This window comes from Vipera berus, assembly GCF_964194415.1.
Source record: "Vipera berus genome assembly, chromosome: 6".
In the NCBI taxonomy this organism is placed as follows: Eukaryota; Metazoa; Chordata; class Lepidosauria; order Squamata; family Viperidae; genus Vipera; species Vipera berus.
In genome coordinates, this window is record NC_138208.1 from 71,577,316 (window position 1) to 71,600,564 (window position 23,249).

A 23,249-nucleotide genomic window follows, 5' to 3' on the forward strand; every position below is an offset into this window, starting at 1 on the left:
TTTGCACACAACAGTCCAAACATTCAAGAAAGATTAGTGTTATTTCTGAAACTAAATTTCAGTGAACATGAGATTTTCTGTATAAACAATTCAGTTTAGTATGTTGTTTTTATTTTTAAGAATTATTTTGAGATGGAAAATATGTGTATTGATTACATAACAAGTAACAGTTATTATATTTTTCCCCCAAAATTGGATTCCAGTTGTATATACAAAAAAGGCAACCACAGGGCAAGTTTGAGGAAATGTGTGTATTTGTGTGTGTTTGTTACAAATGATAAAAGCAGCATTGCAGTGATGCAATGAAAGCTCTGCCCAGTTAGTCATGCATCATGTCACTGCACCAAGCCTTGAATAGATGAAGTTTGCATCACAACAGTACAACGCCACTTTTGTTCACGGTGACAAAAATAGCTGGATCTGGTGGTGGGTGTCTCTGGCACTATGCTATACAGAATCTGTCACCTTGCAGCTCCTTCTGGAATCTTTGTAATTGATTTCAGAATGCAACAGGTTCTAACTTTACTCCAAGATCTGTTTTGTTCCAATTCATAACCTGGTTTTTGAACTATGTTATAGTTGAAGTATAATCCATCCATGGTGTTATCAGCATCCCCATGTCTAACAGTTGATTGACACTCATATTTTCTCCAATTATTTCTCCAGCTTAATTTAATTAATAATTATGGAAGTACAGATCCTCCTTATGCCTTACACCATCAGCGTAATATTTAAAATATTTGGGAAATACAGTATGTATTTCTCTAAGTAATTCTCATTTAAATACAGGTAGTCCCCGACCTATGATCCCAAATGATCCCAAAATTTCTGTTGCTAACTGAAACATTTGCTAAGTGAGTTTTGCCTCATTTTACGACTTTTTTGCCACAGTTGTTAACTGGATCACTGCAGTTATTAAGATAGTAACACGGTTGCTAAGTGAATATGCCTTCCCCACCGACTTTGCTTGTTAGAAGGTCACAAAAAGTGCTCACATGACCCCAGGACACAGCAGCTGTCATAAATACGAGTCAGTTGGCTAAGCATCTGAATTTTGATCACATGACCATGGGGATGCTGCAATGGTTGTAAGAGTGAAAAACATCATAAGTCACTTTTTTCAGTGCCATTGTAATTCTGAACAGTCACTAAATGAACTGTTGTAAACCGAGGACTATCTGTATGAGTAAACATTTTTTCCCTATTCCTAATGTTTATATGGCTTATCTTCAAAATGGTTCGCCTTGTTAAAGATCAACCTCTGTGACCATTTTTAAACCTGCCTACCATCCTGTTTAAATTAAGGTATGGAATTATTTTGTAATCTGATTGAAGTTTCTTTGAAATATGCCCATTATCAATACATTTTGGGTCAATACCCTGTCTGGGAGTTTGGCCTTACACATACTGCAAATGAAGCCAAGAAGAGTCCATACTACCAAATTCTTTGGGTGCAAAGTTGAGAAGAGGACACGCATGCCCCATTTTATCAGTGACTGAAGCGGAAGTACCAGCATACATTATTCTTTAGGATTTTGGCCCCTACTTGCTATTCCACATGATATTTTTCTTTAAATATTTGTTTACACATGCTCCCATTATTCCACAGGATTCCTGGCCAAACTGAGCTGTTAGCTAAGTAAAGAGAAAAGAAGAGGAAGAGGAATTGGCAGCACAGAGCAGAACTGCCACACAATCAGTAACTCAAGCGGTGCCTGACATCGAGACTCCTGTGATTTGGAGGAAACAGAGAAGCGAAAATATGGGACCTTGCAGGAAGAGAAAAGCTTCCGTGGAGCAGAAGGATGCTGTTTTTCTGAGGAGAAAGATCACCCTTACTCGGGCCATTGCATTGGCTGTGGGCACCATGGTGGGCAGTGGGATCTTCATTTCTCCTAAAGGGGTATTGCAAAACTCAGGCAATGTAGGGGTCTCATTACTTGTATGGCTCGCTTGTGGGATTCTGTCTCTGTTTGGTGAGTTGTGCAGTTTTCATTTTAAAAAAAAACCTTGTTGATTTTTACATGCTGAGAAACTCAAACTATTAGAAGATAGATAGATAGATAGATAGATAGATAGATAGATAGATAGATAGATAGATAGATAGATAGATAGATAATGATAATGATAATGATAGATAGATGATAGATGTAGTTGATAGATAGATATAGTTGATAGATAATGATATAGATAGATAGATAGATAGATAGATAGATAGATAGATAGATAGATAGATAGATAGATAGATAGATAGATAGATATAGATGATAATGATAGATAGATGATAGATGTAGTTGATAGATATAGTTGATAGATAATGATATAGATAGATGATAGATAGATAGATAGATAGATAGATAGATAGATAGATAGATAGATAGATAGATAGATAGATAGATAGATAGATAGATAGATAATCCTTATAGTATATCTGATGATAGCAATATCCAAGCAAGGACTTGGCAGAGTGAATTCCTTAAAAAAAGGGAGGGGCTCGAATGGGAAGAGGAAGAATCTAATATTTGAACTAATGTGGAATCTGTGGCTTTTGCTGGCTTATAATGATCACTTTGTGCCAGTGAAACAGCAGGGAGCCATTATGGACCACAGGGCAGTAAGAAACTATTGCTAGTAGAATGTGGAAACAAAATGCATGCATGTCTACCACAGAAATCTGGGCCTGCTTGTTCCCCTTGGTAATAGCCTTCTGTCGCCCTACGGAATAGCTTCTTTTCTTCTCAATCCATCAATTTCATCTTAAGCATGGGGGTTGAAGAAAAAAGAAAAAACTGAGAAAGGACAGTGTATATGCCAGACATTTCCCCTCTATCCCATGCTAATTCTTCCAAATGAACATTTCCGTCCCTATCACTCACCCCTCTGAGTTTGCCTATCCTGTGTTGGAGACTTAATGTGTTTTGGATGGCACAGACTAAGAGGCTCACTCCCTTCAGATGGGTACTGTATGCCTTGTTCCCTGAAGTTCCATTTGCATATGAGGTTTCTCTTTTCTTTGGCTCAAAACAACTCCCTCTTTTTCGCATCTATATGCCTCAGGGGTCTACGCTGTTTATCATTGCCAAAGAAAATGGATGAAAGTGGGCAGCAATTTTTTAAATGTTTGCATTTACTGGTTTATATGTCTGATGTAAATTTAGCAACCTTTCTATCTTTAAATAGAGATAAAATGCACTTTACTACAGGGAGGAAGAGGCTATGTGTGTTCAGATGCTAGGGTTTGATGAGCCAGGCCCCTGATCCCCTTTTATGTGGTTCTTCATTTTTAAAAATCACACATTGCTAGGTATCCCTTCAATTAAAAGGACATGCTCCAATAGAAGCTTATCCTGTGAAAAGTAAAGCAGATGATCATCCTACACCTGTTGGTAAGTCAGACTGGCAGTCTGGTGTAGCCCTCTAAAATTGCCCATAGTACACCTGGCATAGCATTGCTTCACAGTACTGTAGAACATTTTCACAAGGAGCTCAAAGGAATACAGCAGAGGTCCCCAACCTTTTGGGCACCAGGGACCGGTTTTGTGGAGAAAGGTTTTTCTGTGGACTGGAGAGTGCATGGTTTTGTGTGCTACCTGAATCCCATGGATGGGCTTTGCTTGTTTGTGCAGACCGGTTGCTGGCATGCCGCGGCCCAGTACTGGTCCATGGACTAGTGGTTGGGGACCTCCTGGAGGAATACAGGTAGTCCTCGACTTACAACCACAGTTGAGCCCAAAATTTCTGTTTCTATGCAAGACAATTGTTAAGTGAGTTTTCCCCCATTTTATGACCTTTCTCACCACAATTATTAAGTGAATCACTGCAGTTATTAAATTAGCAAGACAGCGGTTAAGGGAATCTGGCTTCGCATTGACTTTGCTTGTCAGAAGGGCTCCAAAGGGATCACATGACCCCGGGACACTGCAACTGTCATAAGTATGAGTCATTTGCATCTGAATTTTAACCATGTGACCTTGGGGATGCCGCAACGGTCATAAGTATGGCAAACAGTCATAAGTCACTTTTTTCAGTGCCATTATAACTTTGACTGGTCACTAAACAAATGGTTGTAAGTCAAGGACTGCCTGCAAAGCATGTGGACTACACCATGCCCTGCTCAAATCTTGTAATTGTGGCAGCTACGAAAATATACTCTGGGATCTACTCACAGCTTTCAAGTGAGGTATTTTCTGCCTTAAAAGGATGCAGAAACATTGATGGAAGAATAGGAGATGGCCTTTTATATTATAACTCATTTATTGAGGTTTGTTTGAATCCTGGTTGCATTTTTAATACCTGTTTTGCCATCATGTAACATATTCTTTTTTATGATGGTTTAAGCTTTTGGGTGGCTAGGGAACAATAGTAAAAGGGACTAAAACACTATTATAAATAAAATGACTGAGCTGGAGAAATCCAGGTAAAAATCCCCCTCTCTCCCCACCAATCTTGTGTCACTCATTGTGTTTTAATTCCAACCACTTTACAGCTGTGATGCACAGATAAATGTTTGCACCATTTGAAGCGCAGCCAAGTTCTTGGGGAAAAAATATATTCTCAGTGATAATAAGTACTGCATCTTACTAGAAATGAATTTCATGTCATGGTGTTCAGTTAGTTATGACTTGGGTGAAAATTACTGTCCAACCTTTTCTGGTCCAAGGGTCACTCTTGCTCTTTTAATAGTTTACCGGTGAATCATTTCCAAAACTGGGATGCTGAAATATTCAAACAACCAAATAAATAAAATAAAAACCAAGGGACTACCTCAGAGCCAGAATACCCCCCTGAATTTGATTTCATTTACTTTTAAACATAACAAATTATTAATGATAACACCTCAGTTGTTTTATATCACTCTGTGTTACGTTAAACAGTACATCTAATAATAGTTTTAATACAAAGGTGTCTCTAGTTTAAAATGTTGCAGTGGTGAACAAGATGAGATGTTAGGACCAAATATGCCTCAATATGGCCCCAAATGTCCACATTACATGTGCAGAAAGATCCATTGAGTTTAATGGAGCTTAGTCCCAGGAGAATGGATATGACTTACAACTCAGGTTTTTTATTGATTTCCAGGTGCTCTGTCCTATGCAGATATCGGAACATGTATTGCAAAGTCAGGCGGGCATTATATTTATCTTTTAGAGACACTTGGACCATTGCCGGCTTTCCTCCGATTGTGGGCTGAATTTATTATGATACGGTAAGGGTGGCTTTTCTTTGCCTTCCTTGTCTGAAAAGGAAGGAATGGCAGATGATGGGAAGATTTATTGGGAGCTTTGTCTCTTTAAATCTCTCAATGGGGCATGTTCCAGCTGTGTTTTTAAAGGCAGACAGCTGGTGAATGGAGCACCACTGAGATCTAACAAATGTTTGGAAGAAGGGAGTGGGGGGAAGCATCTGAGAATGACAGGGAACAGTGGGGAAGAACGAAGAATGGAAGCAATAATAGAGAAAGCTCTAGGAAGACTCCAGGTCAAAAACAATCCCGAACCAAAGACGTCTTCCTTTCAGTCATAAGATAAATGGTTTTCTTCATTTCTTACGGTGCAGATACCACTGCCTGGCTTGCAATAAGCTAAAGGCCTGCCTCTCTGACTCCATAAAAATCAATTTGGGATTGATTGGATGACATTGTCCTCTCCCACCAAACCAAATCATTCCTCAGTCAACTGAACTGTCTTCCAGGGAACATCTAAGAGCTACAGAGATCCCTGCAACTGATGGATGGCAAATCTTGCATCAATAGAGTAGATCCATTCCTATTGCAGGCCAACACAATGATTCTGAAGGAATCCTACCTCACCGTGGTCAGAAGATCCAGATTTATTTCCTTTCAGCAGAGTCCACAGAGTATGGTAAAAAAAAACAACCCAAGATGGCAGTTGTGATGTGGCATCAAAACTTTAGCTTCTTTTATATGTGATGTATACGTAGCTATAATCACAAAGTCATCTTGATTCTTTTGACCACATCCTATTGACAATCCTGCTCCTTTTCTTTTTATTATTATATTATCATGAAGGTCATAAGCCAGAAGAATGAGAAGAGGATAGCACAAAATAATAGTTTTGTAAAAAAACTATTATTAATACATTATGCTTTGTAACATTGTACTGATGATTTAGGACTTGGACTTTGTATTTAGTTAGTTATGTGATTTATTTACTGACTGAAACCTGCTAGGCTCTAGGTAGCTTATAGAATTCACGATATTTAAACATTAAATAATATAGTATATTTAATTTATATATTAAGAACAATAAAAATAATTAAAATCAGAAGTGGCTTATTCCACAAACTATAACTGAACTAAACCATGACTTTTTTTTTCAATCCCATTTATATCCCGCCCTTCTCCGAAGACTCAGGGCGGCTTACAATTTAAAGCACAAATCAATGTGCTTAGCAATAGCCTTCATTCTATGTATATGCCTGCTTATTAGGGCTTTCACACACACACCCCAAGCGGCATTATTGCAAAGTCAGCTTAATTGCCCCCAACAATCTGGGTCCTCATTTTACCTACCTCGGAAGGATGGAAGGCTGAGTCAACCTTGAGCCTGGTGGGACTCGAACCTGCACTAATTGCAGGCAGCTGGTGTTACTTAGGGAGGCATTAGCCCACTGCTCCACCAAGGCTCTATGCAAGGTGTGGACTAAATCCACCATTTTGATTAAATGATAAACTTGGGTCTGCCAAACATTAAAAGTAGACATTTCTCAGACTTGAGTTCTCCTCATGTTCTATCCAATCTTCCAGATGAATATTTCTGAAAGCAATCACTCTTTTCACTTTTAATTTCATTTCGCTTGTGGATTTTTTTCACAATGGAAAACCCACAAGCCTTCAACAAAAGCAAAGATGAGAGAAAGCAACAAAAAAGTGAAAGATTTGTATCTGATATTCTGGCTTTTATATTCCAGCCCTGCAAATATAGCTGTGGTGTCTTTGGCATTTGGTCGATACCTCATTGAGCCTTTCTTTGATTCTTGTGATGTCCCTTCTCTGGCTGTGAAACTGATCACTATGGCAGGAATTAGTGAGTATCAGTGAATGCATGATCAAAGTATTTATAGTTTATTATCAATAAACAGGTATTTACTACAGTCTTTAGTATCAATTTTTTTAAGTATCTTTGCTCTGAAGTAAGATAAACGACTGGAAGATTTAATAGTCACTTATTGCACAATGAATCTGATAAAATCTATGAAGCTACCTGTACAGGTAGGGATAGTTGATGAACACAGAATCCAAAACTTGCTAAGCTGATGTCTCACTTTCTGTTTCTAACATTTAATCAGGCCAGAGCAGAGTCAAAATCCTGTGGCAATGATTAGTACATTCTTAGCTCATTTATTTTGACTGTGGGTTAACACACATGATAAACAATGATGTGGTTTGTTTGGTTTTAGTTTAGTATATAGTGTGAACAAAGGCTTTGGCGATTTGTAAACCAGGTCTTCTATTTCATGTTTTATCTGTATTCAGCCAATAGTGGTTTGTTCAACCAACTATCGTTTAGCATAATTTGTGAACTCAGGATTTTTCTCAGTTCTCAGTGTGGAAGCGAGAATTGTGTTTTTTTCCAGATATACATAATCTTTTTTTATTATTATTATTATTTTCTTCTCTTTTAAAGTACAAGCTGCCTATTATCACTTTGGAATCAGGAGGCCTCTAAATATAATAAATAAAAAGAAATATAAATCCCTTTGTTAACAGAAATATCTATTATCTTCCCAGATATCAATAAGCTCATGCAGATGCTTTAAACTGTGCAGTCTCTCAAATACCCAAAATTGTCTTATGATTTTCTTTTTTTATTAGTTTATAGTATAAAATACAAAAAGAAATAGGAAAAAGGGAATGGAAAAGTTCAGAAAAGGGGGGGGAGAAAAGGTGTTGACTTCCATTTCCCTTTGGTGCAGTAAACTAAGATAGTAACATCAAACCACAGTGGTACAAACTAGTCATTTCTATATCAACAAATCTATCTCAAAAATCAAAGTTTCATTTTTTTCTACCTCAAGCACAAAGTCCAGATGTGGTTTCCAAGTAGTAAAAAAATGTACTTATTTTTTTATTATTTTATCAAAAAGTGTCAATTTAGCCATCTCTGCTAATTCCAGCAACTTTTGCAGCCATTGTGGAAATCATAGTGTTCTTCCATTTTTTTGCATAAAGTAATCTGGTTGCCGTCAACATATATAACATCAAAGTTCCAATTTTTCCCCAAGTCTTTTTCCATTAAACCCAAAAGAAAAGTTTCTGGTTTTATCTTAATATTCACTTTAAGAATCTTCTGTATTAGAATATGAATCCTACTCCAATATTTCTTTGCAATTGTTTTATGATTTTCTTAAACTTGTTCCATCTGCACACATAGCTGGGTACATTTAAATCACACACTACAACCAAATTCACCCGGCTATTACATTTGTTTAGCCCCAGTGTTGGAACCCTATTTAAATTATAAGCATTTTTATGATTATATGAGCCCTGGTGGTGCAGTTGTTGGAATGCAGTATTGCAGGCTAACTGGGCCCACAGCCTGGAGTTCAATCCTAACAGGGCTTGAGATTGACTCAACCTTCCAACCTTCCGAGGTCGGTAACATGAGACCCCAGATTGTTGGGGGTAATATGCTGACTTTGCAAACTGCCCAGAGAGTGCTGTAAAGCACTATGGGGTGGTAAATAAATCTAAATGCTATTGCTATTATTACTTGTGAAATCTTCAACATCATTTTTACTATCTTTTTTTTCTTGCTTCCCCAAAGCCCTTTCCAAACTCTCCCTCAGTTCCCTTCTCCATTTATCCCCCACTTCTCACCCTCCCAACCCAATTAGATCCATATGAACAGAAGCTCACAGAGAGTTAATTAAATCCTCTAATTGTTCTAGGGCAGGGGTCTTCAAACTTGGCCCTTTTATGATGTGTGGACTTCAAGTCCCAGAATTCCTCAGCCAGCATGGCTGAGGAATTCTGGGAGTTGAAGTCCACAAGTCATAAAAGGGCCAAGTTTGAAGACTCCTGTTCTAGGGTACAGGAGAGCTATTCTGAGCTCTAATTTCTCCTGCTTCCTATTAACTTCTATATAATTCTTTTCCATTCTTTGTATTTTATCTTATTTATTTCCTTCCTATTTCCAGTCTTATGAAACAATACTGAACATTTTATAACTACCAGCCATCCTGTAAGTCCCTAATGCCAGAAATTCCTTTTATCCTATTTTCTTCTTTAAAAGATATATCAGTTCTTTAAGCATCAGCTCTGTTAATTCTTCACACATTCTTTATAAAATAGTCTTGTTAAAATTCTGTTCATCTCTGGAAGCATAGAAACAGTCACTCTTTCTTGTGGTTGAAGTAAAACTATCTTGAAAGGAACCTCCATTTACACCTTATTCCATTTTTTTTATAATTCTTCTGTTAAAGATTTGAAGGCTTTCCTTCTTTGTAACATGGCCAGATTATAATATTTGGAGATAAAATATTCAGTTAATCAGTCTTTTCTGCATGTTCTCTAATTTCAAAATCATTTCTTTTGATCCTGGGTATCAGTTTAATGTCTGTAATTATCTTTTTGAACTCTTTCAATATCAAACACACTTTTTTTAAAAGGCAACAGAAGTCTGGGCAACTTCTGAAACTTGAAAAGAAAATTATTTTCACTGAATTCATTAGTAACATATTTACTGACATCTGTTGGATCATATTAGCTGACTTCCCACATTCCACCTTAATATTTGTTGAGTTGCTTAATTAGTTTTCCTATCAAATCAGTTCAAAGTTTCATCCTGAACAGTGATTAATTTTTGTGCACTCCATCAGAACGTCCTTCCCCATGAAATCTTCATTACTAGAGTGGAGTGCCAGTACAGCTACATTTGAATCATTCGTGTAAGCTTCTGCCTTTTGCAAATTGTTTTTGTTAGTTATCTTTGTTATTACTAATATTGCCAGGAATTCTAATAGTTGCATTCAAGCTGCAAAAACATGTAAAAACTCTTGGGCTATAAATACCCTATATTATAAGGTGGTATCTTTGCCCATAAGAGGTACACTGTTGGGAAAGTCCCCTCAAATTGGTATAGAATTTGTGGAACAGACAGCATATGTATAAGCACCTTGATGGATCAGTATATTCAGTGAGTGGGTGATGTGAAGAAAGTCATGTTAACTCTCTGGAATGTAGCTGCTTATTCAAAGCAGATTAAAGCCACCTCTTTGCATAAATCTATCAAAAAACATTGGAAGCAGCAGCATATTTTTGTTATATATAGCTAGCTATTATTTTCATTAGTGTTTTTTCCCCAAAACTAAATAAAAAAGCGTTTCAAGCAATCTGATTAATGTTTAGTTATTTCTTTAATTATGTAGGCCATTCTCTGTTATTTTGCATTTCTTATTCTATCATGTTAACTCAGTGTGCATTTTTCCTATTAATTAGCTTAATATAATAGCTTAAAAGATTTTACCTGCATAATTGTTAAGGTAAATTACTTGCAGCGAGGGAATCTGTCTTGCTTTCAGGATTACGGAGTGTTCCTATCCAAACTGATTGTTATCACTTTATTTAGTTTTGCAATAGGAAAGCCCTAATTGAAAGCATAATTAAATCAGCTTATGCAGCTCTGATCATCTCTCTCTCTCTCTCTCTCTCTCTCTCTCTCTCTCTCTCTCTCTCTCTCTCTCTCTCTCTCTCTCTCTCTCTCTCTCTCTCTCTCTCTCTCTCTCTCTCTCTCTCTCTCAATTCAGCCTTAGCCATAGTCCTGAACTGTTGGAGTGTGAGTTGGGCTGCCAAAGTACAGACAGTGCTCACTGTCCTGAAGATGATCACTGTGGGTCTAATTATTGTTCCTGGGATGTTGGCACTTGGAAATGGTAAGACTAATCAGAAATATCATGAGGAATGGGATGACATGGAGCACCAGAAGAAGTGGAGGATGCCAAAATTAACAAAAGAAAAAGCAAGGGGATATTGGCATTGGAAAGATAAAGAGAGATAGAAGACACCCACTCTCAGACACACTTGAATGTTTGCTCTTTGGTTCTTTATTTGAAGGGTTATCTTATCCAAGTCAGACTTAATTTGTTAGTCTAAAGCAGTGGGCCCCCAACCTTTTGGGCGCCAGGGACAGATTCCATGAAGAGAGGTTTTTTTCCATGGACCGTAGGGGGAAGTGGTTTTGTGTGCTGCCTGCATGCCGCAGATGGAGATTTACTTGTTTGCGTGGACTGGTTTCTGGCATCTGTGGACTGGTACCAATCTAGGGACCGGGGTTGGGGACCTCTGGTCTAAGTTGACAGGAGCCTTTCTGTTATTCTTAAAGATTCATGCATACATTGAAATTATGTAGTTTCAGCTAGCTCAGCATTCCCCACCTGTTCTTTTCCAGAGATATACCTCTATAGCCCCCAGAGTTCCACAAAACTATATTATTAGATTCCAGCTTTTAGTCTCTACTAACATGGTCACTGTTAAGGGAAGTGGAATTGTGCAACAACTCAACTAAATTGGCTACATTTAGTCTCAATGAAGCTGTCAAAGCAGAACCCATGGGCCAAGGATCCTTCACACGTACTTCTGAAATTTCACCAGCAATTCTTTCTCCCTTTTCCTGTTTCCTATTCTGGGCATTTTCCACTCAGAGTCATCTGAAACTGCAAGATGAGCAGCAAATAAATGTGATGATAGTAGTAATAATAACAGAAAGTTCTCATATTAATTTCCTTGCCAGACACTGATGTTGGTACTTCTTCTCTCTCTCTCTCTCTCTCTCTCTCTCTCTCTCTCTCTCTCTCTCTCTCTCTCTCTCTCTCTCTCTCTCTCTCTCTCTCTCTCTCTCTCTCTCTCTCTCTTCCATTTACTCTAAACGCAGATTGAAATATTGTCATGCCCAACAACTTCATTTCTTGCAGGGGTGTCCATAGATATGGTTAATAAAAGATGACGGCTGCAACACAACACAAGGCTGCAAACCTTCAGTGCAACACAATAATAATAATAAATGTGTAGGATTTTGCATCATCACAGCTGCCATCTTTTTTTTTTAATTACATCTTGTGGATACCCCGATATCTTCAGAAGGCCTATGGGATAAGGAGAAGGCAAACACTAGTACAGAATAAGAATATTTCTTTGGGTTTTTTAAAAGAGTGCTATTGATTTATGTAGCCCTTAAACTCCAGGAATCTTAGATCTTAGATTTTTACCTGGTTTTCTTGTTCAGGTGATACCAAAGCCTACATTAGAAAGATGCTAATTATGAGGTAGTCCTCAACCTGCCTTATAATTTAATGACCATCCAAAGTTACAACAACTCTGAAAAAAATGACTTATGACCATTTTTCTCACTTATGACCATTGCAGCATCCCCATGGTGACATGATCAAAATTCAGATGCTTGGCAACTGACTCATACTTATGACAGTTGTAGCGTACCAGGGTCATGTGATCCCTGTGTGCAACCATCTGACAAGCAAACCCAATGGGGAAGCCAGATTCACTTAACAACAGTGTTACTAATTTAACAACTGCAGCGATTCACTTAATAACTATGGGAAGAAATGTCATTAAATGGGGCAAAGTTCACTTAACAAATGTCTCACTTAGCAACAGAAATGCTAGCCTCAGTTGTGGGCATAGGTCAAGGACTATCTGTATTGTTTGTTACAAGAAAGAGGAAAAATATGTCTTTTTTTTACTAGGTCATAATGAACATTTCCAGGATAGTTTTGACACAAGTTCCTTAACACTTGAAAAGCTGCCTCTTGCTTTTTATTCCGGGATGTTTGCTTATGGAGGATGGTAAGTTTCTAAATTATGAACTTTTTAACTTTTTTCCTTTTCTAAATGGTAGAAGGGACACTGATGCACCCTCAAAGTTGTAACTAATTTTTTTAAAAAAAATATCTATTTGGAAATCATTACATTTATTCAACTTTCAATCAAATTTATAGCAGTGTGTAAATATGTTAAGCCGTATGATTGGTTTGCTTTTATTTATTTTTAAATTATGTATGTTGATATTCCAAAGAGAATTTTTCTGGGATTTGAGTTTAACATATTGTATGAGCAAACATGCAACTTATCAGCTCAAGCAATAGTTGGCAATGGATTAGTAACCTTAATGCTCTCAATTGCAGTATGTCTGCTAATTTTCCCTAAATGTATTAGGTAAAGGTAAAGGTTCCCCCGCACATGCGTGCTACTCATTTCCAACTCTAGGGGCCGGTGCTCATCTCTGTTTCAAAGCTGAAGAGTCAGCGCTTGTCCGAGGACGTCTCCGTGGTCATGTGGCTGGCATGACTAGATGCCAAAGGCGCACAGAACGCTGTTACCTTCCCACCGTAGTGGTCCCTATTTTTCTACTTGCATTTTTACGTGCTTTCGAACTGCTAAGTTGGCAGAAGCTGGGACGAGTAACAGGCGCTCACTCTGCTATGTGGCACTCGGGATTCGACCCGCCAAACTGCCGATCTTCTGATCGACAAGCTCAGCGTCCTAACCCACTGACATTTAACCCACTGACATTTTTTAAACATTTAAAAAACCCTGATAAGATGCCTTTTTAAGGTTGATAAAGCCTGTCTGAATGAACTGTGAATTCCATTTCTGAGGACAGAAACCTTACTTTAAATTATAAAGGAGTTTTGTAATTGGCTTGCTGCTGTTTATGTGGTTAGGCGTTAGACAAAAATTATGGCTCTCCTTTAAGATGAAATGCAAACTCTCGACTAGAATAACCTATATGGCATGAAGTGGATCAGAGCATATTTTGACTCTTTTATTTGTTTGCTTATTTCAGGTTCTATATCAACTTTGTAACTGAAGAAATTGTAGATCCTAAAAAGTAAGTGTGCAGGAATAATCACCCATTTTGCATTTATTGTTGTTATAATATGTGACGTCTAGAGGGTGTTCTTGCCAAAGAAATTCAGAAGCTATGGATGATACAAACTACAGTCTCAACCAAGGAGACAACTAAACAATTAAAGAGGGGAGAGGAAGACTAGACGACTCAGAAGTTTGCCGGACAACTGAGAAATCCGAGGAGGAAGTTGAAATGTTGTAGATGAGTAAAACTGAATAATTAGTACTTGTTCGAGTCCAGGAATATGTTATATCTTTATATAATATATTGGATTTATATTTATAATATGGAGTGGATTTATATGTCATGCTAATCCAAAAATGCTTGTATTACACATTCGTGATGCGGGGCTTGCTACAGTTCCAATCCCAAGGCTTTTTCGAAAAACTTTGCTGTTCTGAGGTCAGGAAGAAGAGTGCTGCAGACAGGACAAACTCCCAGGACAAAATTTGAACTCAAAACAGGGAGCTGGATGGCAAAGAACTGTCAAGTCAGTTCAACTCTGGCATGTCCATCTGGTTTTCTTGTCCTTTTTACCAAAGGACTAGGATGAACCCAAAGGAGTTGTTATTAAGGCTTAATTGAAATAGTCCTGACAAAGCCCATGCCTAATAGCTCCTATGTCTTGATTGGGCTCAGTTCAAATCTGCAACCAATCTATCAAGTTTACCTGCTAACTTTGTTCAGTCCTAAAACCAAGATCCAGTGCTATCTAGAACTATCTTAGAGTGTCATCCATTAACTTCTTCCATCAAAGATCTCCTCCTTCTTGCCAGAGTTCTCATTGTGAAGACTCCATTATTCTTTATCACTTCAGCAGCTCCTCTGAGTAAATGCCTATTTTCAGGTTTTATTTATCACCTCACTATAACAAAATTATTATTTGGATCCTGGATTTGTCTCTATGTCAGATCCACAGAGAGATGTGGCCTCCTATAATTGAACTTGACCCTTGTTTAATCTGATGTAATTTTTCTTTTTTTAACTTAACAGCCTTTCCTGTTTGCTTAGCAGAATGAGTTCATTGGATTAGAAAGGAAATCTACTGGCATCACCAAAATTGCCATAATTAAAGGGCTGTTTCAGTGGAGGCAGTCAGAAAAATAAAAGCACTTATTTGGGGGGCATGAGGAAGAAAAGGCAAAAATAATAGATTATGTTAACTGGTTTGCTTGCCTTTTACTTCTGTACAGCTAAGGCTGTAGTTTAGTGTAGCCTACAGTTTATGCTGTTACAGTAAACGTAATACACATGAAACTATGCTGCCAAAAAAGTTGAACATTTTTGATGATTCCAAATCTCCTGTTTACGTAACATGCTTCACAGTTTATCATCCAAGTGAGGCCACTGGGTAAGGTCATCTGTTGGAATCCAGAATAACAATAACAGAGTCGGAAGGGACCTTGGAGGTCTTCTAGTCCAACCCCCTGCTCAACTGGGAAACCCTACAGTATACCATTCCAGACAAACGGTTCTTAATCTATTAAAATCTCTTCTTAAAAACCTCCAGTGTTGGAGCACCCACAACTTCTGGCTGCAAGTCTTTCCACTGATTCTGTCAGGAAATTTCTCCTTAGTTCTAGGTTGGTTCTCTCCTTGATTAGTTTCCATCCATTGCTTCTTATCTTGCCTTCAGGTGCTTTGGAGAATAGCTTGACTCCCTCTTCTTTCTGACAGCCCCTTGAATATTGGAACACTGCTATCATGTCACCCCTCGTCCTTCTTTTCATTCAACTAGATATACCCAATTCTTGCAACCATTCTTCATATGTTTTAGCCTCCAGTCCCCTAATCATCTTTGTTGCTCTTCTCTGTACTCTTTCCAGAATGACATCATAAATATCCAGTATCATTAGCATACCCAACTATAAATCTAACCCCAGTGCCAGCCAGGAAATTCTATCAAGGTTTTACCCCAATGCATGGAGGCTTTATGGCTTTGGATGGGGAGGAACACTTAAGCTCAAGTCTGAGTGGCTGTTGATGTTTGGACCTCCTGTATCTGGAGTGGTTCCATTTTTACTCCTAAATGGGATTGCACTTCCCTTTTCAGGACTAGTGTGCAATTTCAGTTGTGTGTGTGTTTCTTAGTCACAGATCCTGCACAAACACCAGATAGGAGCTCTACCTTTGTGGGCTTTTACACAAATTCATGCAGTGCACCAATTGTTCCCATACCAAAACTGTCACAACTCATAAGTGGTCATCTTCTGGTTGGACTGTTGCAACCCACTTTATATGGGATATCCTTGAAGACTACTAGGAAGCTGTAGCAAGTCCAGATTGCAGAGGCACAATTGTAAGCATGCCTCAACCTGCCCATGTAACAACCTCTGTTCTGTGCTTTGCACCTGTTGGCAGTAGATTTGTAGGAGCAATGCTGGTTATATGCAGCTTAAATAATGGTTACCATATATAAAGCCCGCCATGGCATATGAGTTGGTTAATCTGACACTAGACATAGCCAAAAGATAATGTACAATTATTGCTGGACCGTATTAAAATTAAACTTTTTTTTTCAGGAACATTCCTCGGGCAATAATCGTTTCCTTAATTGTTGTTACAGTCAGTTATATCCTTACTAATGTATCTTACTATGCTGTCTTGACACCGCAAGAAATTCTCAGTTCAGATGCAGTAGCTGTGGTGAGTATACTTTGCTCATTATTTGCAATTCTTTAAGTGCTGTTAGTAAGATCAGAAGACTTATTGGGGGGAAAATCAGGTTTAATCCAAAAAATAACAAATTGAATGCCCAAAGTAAACACCTGTCTCATGGACCGTGAAACAAGCACATAAAGGAGTCAGTAAAAGCTGCTTTGTGTGCCTAAAAATAATAAAAATCAAATGGTTTCCATAATATTAGTGAATATATTGCTTCTTGTGGAATCAAACTCAGGATCCAAAACAACAACCCAAAAAAATCAAAGCTCACTGCAGCGTAGATTAGATGGCACATCCTGGAGGGATTTCCTCCAAATCGTGGAAGACACATTCTGCAGACAAAGAAATACACTCGTAAGGAGGGGAAAGGAGGGGGGAATGATATAAGCATATGCATGTATAAGTAATACATATTCATAAGTAATAATGAAAAGATTTAAGGCTACTTTCTGCCCTCCTGCAGTTTACAGAGAACAATAGTCTGAGTGAAGAAATTTGCATCTTGAGGTTCAGGGGTTCTAATGGGAATGTTTTTAGAAAAACTTACAATAGACAGCTGTGCGCTAGAAGTTGCAAGGTCGCATTCTTTATGTCTGTTTGTCTATTATATAGTCCATTCATCTGAAAATTGATTTCCCCAATACTCTTCAAAGCAAAGTAATAATGTAGCTGTATCTTTAGTTGTCAAAATGATGGACATGTATATCTTTGATATTTTAACTGTAAGCCTTCAAAAATGTCTTAAATTTCTACCACCTTACTACTCTGGAAAACATCTAGATCAGGGGTGTCAAACTCAATTTCTTTGAGGGCCACATCAGCATTGCGGCTGCCCTCAAGGGGCTGGGTGGGTATGGCCAGGGTGGGTGTGGCCTACTGGGTGGGCGTGGCTAGACTGTGTATGGCCTGCTGGGTGGGCGTGGCCAGCTCTACATCGTTCACATCAAGGGTGCCTATGGGGGCCTGGGCAGGAGTGGGACAGATCTGAGGGTCTCTGGCAGAAGGAGGGTCTCTGAGCCAGGGCCAAGGCAGTGGGGGCCGTTCCCTCACTGTTTCCAGGATGGCTTCGCGGGCCACATGAAACCACTTCGCGGGCCGCATTCGGCCCCCGGGCCTTGCGTTTGACATGTCTGATCTAGATATTGCTCCAAAACAAAAGTACAGGTATTCTGTAAGAAATACTTTAAGGCTCCATTAAATGAACAGTTAACAGCAAACTCATCAAGCAGGTAAAACTCTTTAAATATCTAGGTCTCTATTTTCAATGTTCTCTTGCTGATCTACTCAAACAATAGAGCTTCTAGTAAAAGTTTCCAAAGTGTCTCTTGTGATTAAAATATACAGGTCAATTTGGTAACAATTATTTCTCAGCAGCTATTAAACTATTTAAAGCTAAAGTTCTGGGTTTGATGCTATATAATATTCAGTTGTGTATTTACAAGAAAGTTCCTAATTTAGAAGCAATCCAATCAAAATTCTTGAAAAGCTTACAAGTTTATTCCATTTCCCATCTCCTGACACAATTAGAATTAGGCTGCATTTCCCTTGGAGCTTGATTAAGATTTTTTCTTAAATTTTGGTTGAAGCAAATCTACTGGGGAACTTCCTTAGTTTATTTCATCTTGCCTGATAAATTATCTTCCAATATAAAAAGGCAAATTAATGACAATTTGGCATGTTGTGGTCTTAACTTGTCTACACACCTGCTTTGGGACTTGATAAAATCTGGCTGAATTAAAGTAGAGGAATTGGGATCTAGACATCCAAAATGCCAGAGCCAAAGTCTCCCATCCCTTTCATAGCACAAATATTTCTCCTCTCCAGTCTATCCATACATATTTGTATCACATTTTATAGTAATATCAAGGTAGTTCCTTTTAGGGCAACAACTGGTAGATATATAAATGTCCCATATGAAAGTTGAATTTGTTTCTGTTCAGACTCAGACATAATTGTCTCACATATACATGAAAATATCCATTGTGCACCCAAAGGTAATCACATTAATACTTCCAATTGGTAATGACTCTTAATTGCCCATTGTAATCAGGAGGCACTTATCCTTCTGGATGACCACTCTTCAGAAATCTCTAAGGCCCTGCAAAATTCTTGTCAATATATATAGCTATTTAAAACTGTCTGGTGCTTCCCTCATGCTATCTTGCAATTTTAAATTTTACTTTTACAGTTAATTGTACTGTGTTCTGGTCTTTTGATTGTATTTGATCTTGGACCATAAATAATGGATGGATACTTCATTTATGATTTGTTATTGTTTTCCATTATACTGAATTAATTTCATGATTATTATGTGAATAACTGTAAACTAGACTTACAGTTACTAGAATTGAAGCAGTGGATAAATTATACCATTTTTTAAAAAAAATGTCAATAAAATAAATAAAAATACATTTGGGGAGGTCCATTAACCGATTTTTTAAAAAGTTAATAAAATGAACACTATATTTGTCTTGCCTTTTATTACTGTGCTAGTTCTCTTGAAAGATAACTACAGAAAGAAAAAAATATGTAAAATAAAAGAGTGATAATTCCTTCTTCTAAATGATATACAAATATGTAAAGGGAAGGGAAAAATAAAGATTCCTTATTTTTTTCCTAGAGTTTCACTGATAAAGTTTTCAAGAACATTTCCTCTGCAATTCTAATACTTGTAGCTCTCTCATGTTTTGGTGCTTTAAATGGAGGAATCTTTGCTGCATCCAGGTAAAGTCCTGAAAGCATTTTGAATAAATTGGATTCTGACTTTGTTTCCTGAACTATCAAAATAATAAAAAGATATAAAAATAAATAAATAAAAAGGGAAAGTGTCACTGATATATGCAAGAGGTATAACATTAGAAATATACATTTTTGTTCCTTTTTTCAAATAGCAATTTAATAGGGAAACCTCTAAAACCTAATAAATTATAGGAAAAACAAAAAAAAGAAAGACATGAATTTATGTAAAGTTCTGATACAGTTTAAAGAAAAAAATGATATAGCATTGAACACACTATAGTTCTTGTACTATAAGTTTTTAAAAACACAGTAAACAGATACATATCATAAGTTTACATGTGCCACAAGCCAGAGATGGTTAGATTCCAACAATATATGATTTTCTGGGGAATAACGTTTTTTTTTTTAAAAAAAAACAAACACTAACATTGCAAAGGGCATTTTAACAATCTTGCATTATTCTAACTTTCAAGAAGCAAAATATAATTCAATCATTGGACTTATGTAGGATACTATGGGGTTTTTTAAATGAACAAGTAATAGTTAGCATAATAAGCTATGGTTTAAAAACAACAATGACCAAACTAATTTTCGTGACTTCACTGTAACCAATACTACAAAACATTGGCTCTACTTAAAAGCTATCTTTATTATGCAGGATGTTGTTTGCAGCTGCACGAGAAGGACAGTGGCCAGTCCTCTTTTCAATGATACACCTGGAAAGACACACTCCTGTCCCAGCTTTAATATTAATGGTATGAGCTTAAATTTCGGAATTCTACCTCCCTGTTCTTAAATGAAGGAACTAAGAATTTGAGAATGAAATCTATACGTATCCCCTTTTTTTATCAGAATCCTATGTTATAATCACAGATGTTTCATTTTTCTAAATAATTCCTAAGAAAAAAGCCCTTCGGCTAACATTTGGTACAGGTTCTCATAACTGATATTCCTATCACTTAGATAATTCAATTTAAAATTTGTGCTTAGCAAGTAATCCAAACTATATTGGTTTCTCTGACCTGACCTATAATCAGGTCTAAATATCTGTATTGAAAGAAAATTGTTGCTAATGTTTAATTTTGTTGAATAAAAGGAACAAAAAGAAATATTTATATGTTCTGTTGGCTTTCTTTATTGACCCAGTTACCTTTGGTCTACTTGATGGTGTCCATTGGTGACCTTTATGGACTTTTAAACTTCTACAGCTTCTCCCGCTGGTTCTTCCTAGGACTTACCACACTGGGGTACATGATACATTGCTTCCAACATCCAACAATAGTGAGACCTTTTAAGGTAGGATCAATATCAAATTGGAAACCAGAATATTGCTTCTACTTTTCTGGAAGAAAGATATTGACATAGGAACATAGGAAGATATAGGGGGGGGAATAAAACACTGATTCCGTTAAGACATAATGCAAACAAATTGTTTCTTGTCCAATACTATTTCTAGTAAATCAATGTTGTATCTTTATTCATGACCATCCACATTCATTCATAATTATTTATTCTTTCCTTTCTTTCTGGAGTGAAGCACAGAAGGAAAGATCCCTAAATCTTGACTGTAGTTTGCTAATGAAATATTTAAAACATAAAGTTCCATCATTCTAGTTTACAATTGATTTTTAACTGTAGAATATGCATTCATGTTTAATATTTAATCAGGATTAAATATAACAGTCATAATTACATACACTGTAATTGTGCATTGTCAACAGAAACATCAATTTATGTTCTCATTTCTATTCCCATGTTCTCTGGAAATCAAACCAAAAGCAAACCAAGGATTCATAAAACCACACAAAAAAGAAAATCCTGCATAGCACATGAATAATTTATTGGCCCTTTGATTGGCAAGATTATATAAATATATTTTGATTGTTCTTCCATGTGTTGTAAACATTATAGTTGCTTGCATGTCCTTCCATGTGTTGTAAACATTATAGTTGCTTGCAGGTTTAAAGATGGCCTGTTGATTACCTTCTGACTCATTCCTTTAGGTGCCTCTGTTCTTCCCACTGGTATTCACAGTAGCCTGTTTCTTCATTGTGGGGACATCACTATATTCAGATCCTGTGAACACCAGTATTGGATGCGCTTTAACTTTATCTGGCTTACCTGTCTACTATCTGGTGGTTCAGAAAACTAGAATACCAGGCTGCTGTACATCAAAGTTCAGTAAGTTTAGCCAGGAGTACTACTATATTGGGGAGGTACCAGGTCATATGCTCACTACTCTGGCTACTTCATTGTCTAACTTTTACCTCCCTACTCCATACCATTCTTTCCATGTGCTTCTTTGCACTCTATTTCACCACTGCTTGGGCAGTGTAGGGAAAGAAACATAGGGTCAGATTACTTATAGAACAGGCTTCACCCTATCTCATCAGCCAGCCTCAATCGATCAGGCTACAGACCCCATCAGTTAAATAATTTTGACTGGCAGGGTCTAGGAAGAGAGCTTTCTCTGCTGCTGCCCCCACTGTGCAACCTCCTGCCCTCAGAGGTGAGGAAAGCCCCCAATCTCTTGGCCTTCTACAAAAGGGGTCGAATCTTGGTTCTGAATCCTTGTGGGGGGTCGCAGAGGACCATTCAACTGTGTGCCTGACTAGTCCCATGAGAGCCCCTCCTTGTAATAACCAATGTTAAATCTTAGGATTTTTACCTTTTGATGTTTATCATTAATACATAATTTTAAATTTTTTAATCCTAATTAAATTGTACCGTTAATTTTTATATGTTGTTTTTATCAATTATATTCATTTTAACAGAGCACAGAGCCCACTTTAAGGGAAATGGGCATTTTAAATATGAACTATAAATAAACATGTGGAACAGCAAAAGCCAGCAGAAATAGATATGCTAACACTATACTGTTCGGCATATTTTAAAAACTTTGGGGAAATGGGACCCTCTTTGCCCCTTCTCTGACCTTTTACTGAATGTTTATCTTATTTGCTGGTCACTCCACTAGTAGCAAAATGAGCAATAGATGTAGCAATAACCCACCCACCCCAGGATAGACCACATAACCTGTGAAGCCAAGCAAAATTTCACCAGTCTTTATAAGCTAAGATTGTGTAGAACAGGGTGGGGAATGATGGCCCCTTTATGACTTGTGGTACTGAAATTCAAATAAGCCATAAGCAGTTAACTGCATTAAAATTTAATTGCAAAAAGACAGTATCAAGCAAAATAGGAATGTATTCACAGGGCAATATATGGTTCAAAATAGCTGTGTAGCTCATAAAAACATATGTCTTTTAGTAAAATGTACTAACATGAGAAGATTCTACCAAGCCAATATTTGAAGCAATCTAATTATTATTTTTTAACTGAAAACCATCAGATGATAGCTCTCTGAAAGAATTTTTTTTATTGTTTCCTCTTTGGAACTATTTAGACTCCATGACAGTAAAGCTACAGATCCTGATGAAGGTGACTCTTCAGGAAGTCCAGATGTATTGAAGGAGTTGTGTATTTGGAGTAAGGAAAACAATATTTAGACTGCAAGGAACCTGCAAACTCCTGACGCTACTACTGTAAGAAACATACCTCCAAGCCATTTTAAAGCAAGGAGCAAGAGATACAGTATGTGAGAATCTCTTTCCATGAGTTACCTCATGTTTCATTTTGTCTTTCAAAGGTATAAGACTGATCTTCTCCTGCCCAGAAGCTTGAACAAGCAGTTTATAAGGAATAAAAATAAATCAAAACTCTTTATGAAAAACCCATCAGCAATATCTGCAGAACCTTAAGCAAGTCTTAGTTCAGTATACAGTATATAGTAACCATAATATTGTTGTCTACAGCACTTCCTTCTTATGACAATAAGCAATCTATTGTCATAGGAAATGTGGGTCTTGCTCACCCTAGAAATGTTCAAGCTTGCACAAAAGTATAGTAATAATTAGTTAAAAATGAAAATTCAGTTCACAAAATGACTGATAAATAGAG

At 37.3% G+C, this 23,249-nt stretch overlaps 1 protein-coding gene across 1 annotated transcript; it reads left to right on the forward strand.

Annotated features, from left to right (window-relative positions):
- Nucleotides 1-1,762: 1,762 nt before the first annotated feature.
- Nucleotides 1,763-23,057, forward strand: LOC308669739 (cystine/glutamate transporter-like; the record flags this gene model as incomplete). Its single annotated transcript, XM_081330614.1, has 12 exons — nucleotides 1,763-1,976; nucleotides 5,080-5,206; nucleotides 6,931-7,046; nucleotides 10,768-10,893; nucleotides 12,721-12,820; nucleotides 13,821-13,865; nucleotides 16,409-16,532; nucleotides 19,171-19,274; nucleotides 19,948-20,044; nucleotides 20,436-20,585; nucleotides 21,293-21,470; nucleotides 22,696-23,057. 12 exons carry the CDS (start codon nucleotides 1,763-1,765, stop codon nucleotides 22,758-22,760), a joined length of 1,446 nt encoding a protein of 481 aa, XP_081186740.1. The 3' UTR covers nucleotides 22,761-23,057.
- Between the last annotated feature and the right edge of the window lie 192 nt (nucleotides 23,058-23,249).